The following is an 8,966-nucleotide window of genomic DNA, read 5'->3' on the forward strand; positions in this document are numbered from 1 at the left end:
GCCAGTCGGCACACGGCGGAGGTCGTACTGTACGCACACTTGGTACGTGTAGCTTTCTGAGCGCAGTTCTTACTGTAAAACGTTGAGGAGTGCTGTTTTGGCCCTCAAGGGAGAATGGTGTAGATTAATCCGGAAGCATTTCGATTTCTGCATTTTTAATTTTATTACTACAGTAGAATCATGCAAACAACCCTCCCTGCTACCAGCACACTACCTGCTCGGAAAGTCTAGTGCTCTTCACACATACTCAGCTTGCTACAATGTTGCATGCCCTTGATGGATCTCTGGGAAACCTTGTCCGAAGTGATGCTTTGAAATGGATCTTTGTTGGTGGCAAAGGTGGCGTCGGAAAGACGACAACATCGTGCTCTTTGGCTGTAGCCCTCTCTGCGACAAGAGGTTCAGTTCTCTTGGTGTCAACCGATCCCGCTCACAACCTCTCTGATGCCTTTTCACAAAAGTTCACGGGTGAACCGACTCGTGTGAACGGCTTTGATAATCTTGATGCCATGGAGGTAGAACCAACCTCTCATCCGGGCTTGCCTGCAAATGCTGAGCCACCGAGTGAGCTTGTGCAGGCACTGGGAGGTTCTGACGCTGCTTCCGCAATGCTTGGTGACGTGGGTAACGCAATACCTGGTATAGACGAAGCGATGGCTTTCGGCACGTTGATGAAAAGCGTCCGTGAGATGGAGTACGACGTCGTAATATTCGACACGGCCCCAACTGGTCATACAATGCGTTTGTTGGGTTTCCCAGGTCTACTAGAGAAAGGGTTAGGGCTATTTCGCGGATTAATGGATCGCTTTGGACCGATGGCAAGTACATTTGCCTCATCAATGAATATACCAGGTCTAGATGTACAAGAAATGGCATCGAATATCGAATCCATGCTAGAGGTTACAAGAGAGGTATCGGCTACGTTCGCTGATTCTTCAAAATGCACGTTTGTTTGCGTTTGCATTCCTGAGTTTCTCAGTGTTTTTGAAACTGAGCGTCTGGTCCAAGAAGTTGGAAAGTTTGGCATATCCGTGAACAATATTGTGGTCAACCAAATCATCCGACCGGAAGATATAGCCGAAAAAGACGATGCGGAGTCCTTGTATAACGCGCGGCTTGCAATGCAAAGAAAATATATGGAACAAATTGTGGAGCTTTATGGCGAGGACTTTCACATTACTGCCATGCCGTTGCTCTCTGGTGAGGTGCGCGGAAAGGAGCGTCTGATTGAATATTCGGATCTCATGTTGGTCGAAAAGAAGGAGTTTACTGAAGGAATTGAAGGAATGAATGACATAGGGGAATACGAAGGAAGCCTGAAGAATCTAGTCGACGACAGAAAACTGCGGTGGATTTTCGTGGGTGGTAAGGGAGGCGTCGGAAAGACAACAACAAGCAGTTCACTGGGTGCCGCTTTGGAGAAGAACGGAAAAAAAGTACTGCTGGTCTCCACTGATCCCGCGCACAACCTCTCTGATGCATTTTCGCAGAAGATTTCAAGCGGGACCGACCCCACAAAAATAAAGGGGTTCAATGGACTTTATGCTCTGGAAGTCAATGCCACAGAGGCGGCCGAAGATTTCGTCACGAAGCTATCTGAAACAACTGAAGGCCTCTCGGCAAACGGCGGAGCCACGGACCTACTCCCAGTAGAAACCGTCCGTCAACTTCTTTCTTCGGTGCCTGGTATTGACGAGGCAGTGTCCTTCTCACAGATTGCCAAGCTTGCGAAATCCATGGATTTTGATTCTATTGTTTTCGATACAGCCCCGACGGGCCATACGTTACGCTTGCTGCAGTTTCCCACGGTTGCCAGCAAAGCTTTAGCACGGATCGATGAGATGAAAAGGAGCCTGACTCCTATGTTATCAATGTTGACAAATGGAGACCCAACGATGCAAGCGAAAGTTCGCGAAGCAGAAGCCCAGCTCGAGTCGGGGCGGAAAGGGCTGGAAGAAGTCACGAAGATTCTTGTTGACGACGAAATCACAACATTCGTTTGCGTTGCCATTGCTGAATTTTTATCCGTATACGAAACTGAACGTCTCGTGCAGGAGCTGTGCACTATGAACATTAACGTGCGCAATGTATTGGTTAACCAGCTTATGAGACCGAAACAAGCGGATATCATAGGCATTTTGAAAAGTCGGTCAAGCATGCAGCGCAAGTACCTTGACCAGATCGACGAGCTATACCCTCGAGAAGAATTTCATATCACGTACATGCCGTTGTTGCCAATGGAGGTTCGTGGTGTTGAGGCATTACGAAAATATGGACAGCTAGCCATCACTGGTGCTCCATAGTGTAGTGTTGCATAACTGACGATATTAGCTTTGATTTAAACAGTTAACATCAGTTGGAAATGAATGTACTGCCTGCAGTCTTGAACTTCTCTTTGGTTATGGTATTCTCACATACTGTCATCACTATCGTCGTCATCACTGCCTAGGACGCGGCGCCCGCCTGCTTTTCTCCGTTTTGCAGAAACATCCATTGTCCTCGGTGGCGGGGCCCTTTTCGCACGCATCAAACGCTCGGCATCCAAACGCTCCGCCATCCTGCGTGCCTGGTCTTCCCCACTGTCATCGTCAGACTCTCTTTCCAAGCTGGCTACTGTCAAAGGCCGTCTCGGTCGCATGTGCCTCTCGCGAGCTTGTCTCCGTTTTGCTTCTATTTTGGCACGCTCCCGCTGTCGTCTATTGTTTTCCACCTTGGCCTGTGCTTCTTGTTGCTCACCGGTATCGTCCATACATCGGAGCATTGTTCGCCCTTCTGGACGTTTACTCGCTGCTCTCATGGCTGCTCTAGCCATAGCTACTTTCGCTGTAGCGTCGGAGGTGGAGCTCGGCTGAACACGCATGACATTCTTGACACGTGATTCACAGGTGTGGACGTCGGTTCCTTTTCGTAAGATAAAATGTCTTGACGCAACAGTGTCGGCGATCATCAAGAATTGCTGGGCACCGATCGACAAGGTTTTCGATCCATCTGACCACGTGATTACACGGGCATTCGATTCTAATACCTGGCTGAGTGCCAAGGGATCATTTTTGTTTTCTTTGACAAGCTGCAGTACTGTAGCGTGTGCGGAGCGGTCTCCTTGAACACCAGAAGGGAGGCGGTATAATATAGGATTCTGTTCTTGGGGTAAGCTGTTCAACTTTGTTGTGACGGCTGGTATGAGTGTTATATTTGGGGGAAAGTGCAGCATGTCTATGGGCTCGTGACGGGCACCATCTATGCCTGCAGTTCTGTAGAACGAAGGCACGGCACGTGGCGGTGAGGGCTCGTGTTGTATGGGTTCTTTGGACGGCGAGCTGTCTCGTGAATCTCTCCGATCGGGTGACGGCGAGCGAGGCGGGGTAGGTACGCGCACAACAGGCTGGGCTTGGTCGCTTTCGAAATCATCGTCCGATATATTAGCGATGTCATTCACAGCGGCGGTGGCAGCTGCGGAACGTGGGGCGCGGCGGATATCCATGGAGTCATCGCTGGATTCGCCAGACATGTTGGTGTTGATGTGGGGATTACTTCTGTGAAAGTCACTGGAATGGGTTTGCGATGGTCTCCTGCTTGGAGATGCCGTCAAGCGTAAGAAAGAGCGAGCTTCTGCAGATGGAGAGTCTCAGGCGTCAGGCTATGTTCGCCACCGACAAAAGGCGCCGAACTGCAGGCGGTGGTTTGCAAAAGGGGACGGGAAGACGAAGATTTCTTGATTTCAAAGGTTGTGTGAACTCATGGGCTAAGAAGCCGCTGGGGCACTGCGGCACAACGGCGGGAAACAGCTGTACTGGACAAATGTGCGCACGAAGGTGCTTTAATCTCATTGTTATTGTCCCTCCACATCACACGTATACAAGCTGTACACGAATGCCAGAGACCGGCCTCCGACGCCGGTTTTACTCCTTGCGCCACACACATCATGCAATCTGGAGAATGTACCCTTCGAAGGGTACAGTACGCTCCGGTACGCTTTTCCCCACTTTCTGTACAGCAGCGTACTGTACTGTACTGGAGCATTGCGGTGTGAAGTACCCTTGAAGGGTACAGGCTAGCAAAGGGTTACTGTGCGTATCTTGGGAGTTTTGTACTTTACAAATGCAAAGTGCATTCAGAACAGTATCAGAGGCCATCCTGTACGGTAGTTTCTGTACAGTATTGTCCGGCTCCTACCGTACAGGTCAGGAAGGGATTGTCAGTAAGGCTCATATGAGTTAGGCTTCCCTCGGTACAAGGCGCGCCATTTCAGGGTGTCGCCAACATCGCACGTGGACACGTGCCAAAGCGTTATATTTCTGGCACGTACTGTTGACAGTAGTATGACATCATGCATAGTACGTATGTATTACATACTGATGAAGAGAGGATGGAAGCATTTGTTGAGGACCGTGTTATGGATGCGTTTAAAGAGGAGAGAAATTAAAAGAATAACCTGATAGAGATTGCGGAGCATTGTGAGGGTAACGGTGCTGATGTTTGTGCGGAATCGTCTCCAGCAACTACATCGATTTTAAGTATGTTTCCGGAGATTCAGGCTGTGGCGTTTAATTTCATTGTTCCGGAAGCAGGCCTATACCTTCAGAAAGGGGAGAGAGCACTTCTAGAAGCAAAGAGAACGTCTCGCGTTCTAGTGCTGGTGCTCGACAGCCTTTTGATCTCTCAAATCCTGTTAAAGACCGTAGGAAGAAGGTAAATGGAGCAAGGTTTCCCTTGGTACAAATTCTCCATTTTGGAAAGAATGTACCTTGCTCAGCAAACCTGCCTGTACCGCGTTTCTTGGATAATATTCTGCGAGGGGGCATGCTGTCGAATGCAAAGAACTTGTTATTTTAACTTGTTGCAATGGTACGGTGCCTGGGGACGAAGCCGATCAAGATTAACACTACCACGTTCAGCTGCCCCCAGAATGACGTGATATCGAAAGACTACTCTGCGACACGGAAATTAGCCACTACAAAGGCATGCCGCATTGCGCCGACTAAACAAGGCAACGGATACAACAGGAAAACTGACCACACAGACCCATTCTCATATATGCCAACCCCCTTAAGACTTGTACGAAATAGAACCCGGGATGAACGGAGTTGCTTCGATGTCCCAGATTTGCTCCGCATACTCACGAATTGTGCGATCAGACGAGAACTTGCCCATTCGAGCAACAGACACAATTGTTTTCTTGATCCAAGCCGTTTTATCCTTGAAAGCCTCGTCAATGCGGTCCATCGCGTCCATGTACGAAGAGAAATCACGCGTGACAAGGTAGTAATCGTTGTATGGTTGCAACGAGTTCATGATCGGGCCGCTACTATCCGAGCCGCAGTACATGTTGCTCTGAATCTGGTTCATTGCCTCGGATAGACGATCGTCGCGAACCTTGTATTCACCGTACTTGAGCTGATTACGAGCATGGTCAATTTCAGGCGTGTGGAGACCAAAGACAAACATATTCTCCTCACCAACCTCCTCTCGAATCTCAATATTGGCGCCATCCATAGTACCCACAATAAGTCCACCGTTCATGACAAACTTCATGTTCGATGTGCCCGATGCTTCCATGCCGGCCGTTGAGATGTGTTGAGACACATCGTTGGCCGGGATGATTGTCTCGGCAAGAGTGACATTATAGTTCGGCAAGAAGAACACCTTGAGAAGATCTCCAATTTCGCTGTCATTGTTAACGACATCCGAAACACCATTAATCAGACGGATGAAGTGCTTAGCCTGCACATAAGAGGCAGCGGCCTTGCCACCAATAACAACAACCTTCGGCACGACACCCTTGCGCTCTTCCGGAGACATTTTCTTGATCTTATTGTAGCGGACGATGACACCAATAATGTTGAGGAGCTGACGCTTGTATTCGTGAATACGTTTGATTTGAATGTCAAAGAGCGCGTTGCAGTTGACTTCAACCCCTGAGACCTTCTTGATGGTGGCAGCGAGTCGCTTCTTGTTCTCCAGTTTAGACTCTGCAAACTCCCGCTGCAAGTCTGCATTGTTGACATACTGCTCAAGTCCCTTTGCAAGATCGAAATTGACAACCCACTCGTCAGTTTCGATCCATCGAGAAATGATGGCGGACAAAGATGGGTTCGCTTGCTGCACCCAGCGCCGCGGGGTGACACCATTAGTCATATTGAGGATCCTGTATCCATCCTTGGCAAAGTCCGGGAACAAGCGAGTCGAGACGAGACCAGAATGGATCGCAGCCACACCATTCACAGTGTGAGAGCCGACAACGGCGAGCTGGGCCATGCGGACCATCTTCGGGTGACCGTCCTCGATGATACTCATCCTCTGGAGCTTGTGGCCATCGTTCGGGTACTTGCGAGCAGTTTCCTCAAGATGGCGACGATTAATCTCGAAAATTATTTGCATGTGGCGTGGCAAAAGCTTCACCATGAGAGAGACAGACCATTTCTCAAGAGCCTCCGGAAGCACCGTATGGTTGGTGTACGAAAAGACCTTCTTGACCGTCTCCCAAGACGCTGTCCATCCCATACCCTCGACATCCATGAGAAGGCGCATGAGTTCAACGACACCAATGGTGGGGTGAGTATCGTTGAGCTGGATGGCAACTTTGGTGTGTAATTCGGTGAGCGGGCGGCTGACCTTTTTGAAGCGACGAAGAACATCCTGAAGGGTGGCCGAGACAAAGAAAAATTGCTGCTTCAGGCGCAACTCCTTTCCAGCGTCGGTAGAATCATTCGGGTAGAGGACCGATGAAATCTTCTCAGAAGCCTCCTTCGCGGAGACGGCGCCATAGTAGTCACCTCTCGAGAAGGAAGTGAGATCAAACTCTTTGGCCGGCTGGGCGCTCCAGAGACGGAGATTGAGGGTGTTGTAGGTGTCATAACCCGGAATGGGGGAATCGTAAGCGACGGCGCGGACAATCTCGCCACCAGTGAGCTTGAAGCCATGGCCTGTGGATTCGACATGTCCATAAAAGCGGACTGGGTAGGTGACATCCAGGCGCTCAATCTCCCAGGGGTTGCCGTAGGTGAGCCAGTAGTCGGGGATCTCAATCTGGTGACCATTATGGATGCGTTGCTCAAACATACCATACTTGTAACGGATGCCATAGCCCCAGGCCGGGTAGTTGAGGGTAGCCAGAGAATCCATGAAGCAAGCAGCCAGACGACCGAGACCGCCGTTGCCTAGACCCGGGTCACGTTCCTCGGTGGCGATATCCTCCATCTTGAAGCCGATACCAGTCAAGGCGTCGGTAAACTGATTATGAATACCAATATTCATTAGGGCGTTGGTCAAGTAGCGACCCATGAGAAACTCCAGACTGAGATAGTATACCCTCTTGACATCCCTCTCCGTAAAGTACTGCTGGGTATCATTCCAGCTTTCGATGAGACGGTCACGAACCGAAAGAGCGGTAGCCTGGTACGCGCCAAAATTGTCAAAGTTGTAGCGGGTACGTGCAAGAGTGTACTCGACATGGTTAACGATTTGACGCTGGATGGCGGGGACGTCACGGGCGAGGTACTGGGACATCAAGGAGGACAGAAGCTTGTTCCGCTTCTCATTGGAGGCAGAATCGGGGCCATCCTGGGGCGTGGTGTGGCCCGTGACAGAGTAGCGGCTCTCCGGGGCGGATATGGTGCCATGGACAAGATCGCGGAACGAAGAGGTGCGTGCCTTCATGACGGGGGGAAGAAGAAAGGTCAGGCAGGGGGCCCGGACGGATGGGAGAGAGAGAGAGGGAAGGCGTGGGACGGGGATCGGGGCTGTTCGTGACCGCAAGCGGAGGATGGTACTTGATGGGCCGGAGCAGTGTGAGACAGTGGAGGAAGTGGAAGGTGGTACGTGGGGAGGTTTAAAAATGAAAAAATGAAGAATGGCGGCTTGTTGTGGGGAGTGCCAAGCGGGGGAGAGGAATGAGCTGTGGGCGTGAGCGGGAGGGACATGCTTGCTGGGTGATGCATTTCCGCGACTAGAGATCCACTGCCAGGGGAATCGAAGGCTTGCGGCTGCGAGACACGCTCCCAAGATTTGTCAGAATATCAAACATGCCCAGGAGGCGGTTGGCGAGATTCTTGAGTCCTGAGAGCGCCGCTCATTGGCTGCAGTCGGCGGTGGAGAGCCAGTCGGGTTCCGCCGGCCGTCCGGTAGAGGGTCAAGTGCTAGGGCTTGCACCAATCGCAGCCCGGTAGAGCGTCAAGTGCTAGGGCCTGCACCAATCGCAGCGCCGGGTGCGTACGACGGGTCCATTTGGCGCCGCTGCATCGGGCCGAGCGCATGTGGAGGAAATCGGTACCGCCGGTCGGCGAGACGCACCGCGGCTGCCCCGTAAACATTTTTGATTGCACATGTGGGCCGCCCCCTCGCTCGTCTTAGTCTGTACCTGGTCGCTGTAAGGTATTGGGTTCCAGAGGTGTTGCAAAAAAAGAGCACATCCTTCCTCGTTGTTGCGCCGCAACAACGCACAAGATCTTTTCCGAGAAAAAGCGCGCTGTGCACTCTCACGCAGACGTTAGCATCAGGGATCCGGCTGGTCTGACGAGGGGCGGCCCACTACAACTATGCTGCATGCTACAGTACAATACTGTAGAGTTCCTGGCCAGTAGACAGCTGACTGTGTTTTGCACAGTGCAAAATATCTTATGCCGCAGTTCGTGAGGACGCATGTGCCACTTTGTCATATACTGTATCTACACAAGGCCAAGCGTGCGGCCAGGAAAGCCTCACCAGAATGGTCAAGTAAATAGTACGCCACGTGGGCTCCAGTACCCTCGGTACAGTACAGTACAGTACAGTGTATGGTTCTCTCTCCGACTCTCCGCGTAAGGTAGGGTTGTCGGTTGCCACGTCGCCGTTTTCTGTCATGTGTCCCACCTTGGGATTCCAGAACGGGAACTTGAAAGAAGGGACCAACATGTAGCTTTACTTCTACGTACCGCAGTGATACCGTACCCTTAGAGCACCCCTAGTGGTTGAGTAAATGAATAAATTTT

At 51.0% G+C, this 8,966-nt stretch overlaps 5 protein-coding genes; 2 read left to right on the top strand and 3 right to left on the bottom strand.

The window, feature by feature from the left end:
* Positions 1-260: 260 nt before the first annotated feature.
* Positions 261-2,392, top strand: CHC_T00006022001 (hypothetical protein). XM_005717679.1 is given in 2 exon segments: positions 261-2,303; positions 2,304-2,392. The coding sequence occupies 1 exon segment, from the start codon at positions 261-263 to the stop codon at positions 2,301-2,303; it is 2,043 nt and encodes a 680-aa protein (XP_005717736.1). The 3' UTR covers positions 2,304-2,392.
* An 18-nt stretch (positions 2,393-2,410) lies between these two features.
* Positions 2,411-3,211, bottom strand: CHC_T00006023001 (hypothetical protein). Its single transcript, XM_005717680.1, has one exon. The coding sequence runs from the start codon at positions 3,209-3,211 to the stop codon at positions 2,411-2,413; it is 801 nt and encodes a 266-aa protein (XP_005717737.1).
* Positions 3,212-3,296: 85 nt separating this feature from the next.
* Positions 3,297-3,539, top strand: CHC_T00006024001 (hypothetical protein). Its single transcript, XM_005717681.1, has one exon. The coding sequence runs from the start codon at positions 3,297-3,299 to the stop codon at positions 3,537-3,539; it is 243 nt and encodes an 80-aa protein (XP_005717738.1).
* Positions 3,540-4,806: 1,267 nt separating this feature from the next.
* Positions 4,807-7,656, bottom strand: CHC_T00008988001 (Starch phosphorylase). XM_005717682.1 is given in 2 exon segments: positions 4,807-5,046; positions 5,047-7,656. The coding sequence occupies 1 exon segment, from the start codon at positions 7,654-7,656 to the stop codon at positions 5,047-5,049; it is 2,610 nt and encodes an 869-aa protein (XP_005717739.1). The 3' UTR covers positions 4,807-5,046.
* Positions 7,657-7,676: 20 nt separating this feature from the next.
* CHC_T00006025001 (hypothetical protein) lies at positions 7,677-7,937 on the bottom strand. Its single transcript, XM_005717683.1, has one exon. The coding sequence runs from the start codon at positions 7,935-7,937 to the stop codon at positions 7,677-7,679; it is 261 nt and encodes an 86-aa protein (XP_005717740.1).
* Positions 7,938-8,966: the final 1,029 nt, after the last annotated feature.

The sequence above is a fragment of the Chondrus crispus genome, genomic scaffold (genome assembly GCF_000350225.1).
Source record: "Chondrus crispus Stackhouse genomic scaffold, scaffold_338, whole genome shotgun sequence".
Classification (NCBI taxonomy): domain Eukaryota; phylum Rhodophyta; class Florideophyceae; order Gigartinales; family Gigartinaceae; genus Chondrus; species Chondrus crispus.

Bases quoted from the DNA above. Each gene is read 5' to 3' on its own strand.
- CHC_T00008988001 (XM_005717682.1), bottom strand. From the start codon at position 7,656: ATGAAGGCACGCACCTCTTCGTTCCGCGATCTTGTCCATGGCACCATA.
- CHC_T00006023001 (XM_005717680.1), bottom strand. From the start codon at position 3,211: ATGCTGCACTTTCCCCCAAATATAACACTCATACCAGCCGTCACAACA.
- CHC_T00006022001 (XM_005717679.1), top strand. From the start codon at position 261: ATGTTGCATGCCCTTGATGGATCTCTGGGAAACCTTGTCCGAAGTGAT.
- CHC_T00006025001 (XM_005717683.1), bottom strand. From the start codon at position 7,937: ATGCATCACCCAGCAAGCATGTCCCTCCCGCTCACGCCCACAGCTCAT.
- CHC_T00006024001 (XM_005717681.1), top strand. From the start codon at position 3,297: ATGGGTTCTTTGGACGGCGAGCTGTCTCGTGAATCTCTCCGATCGGGT.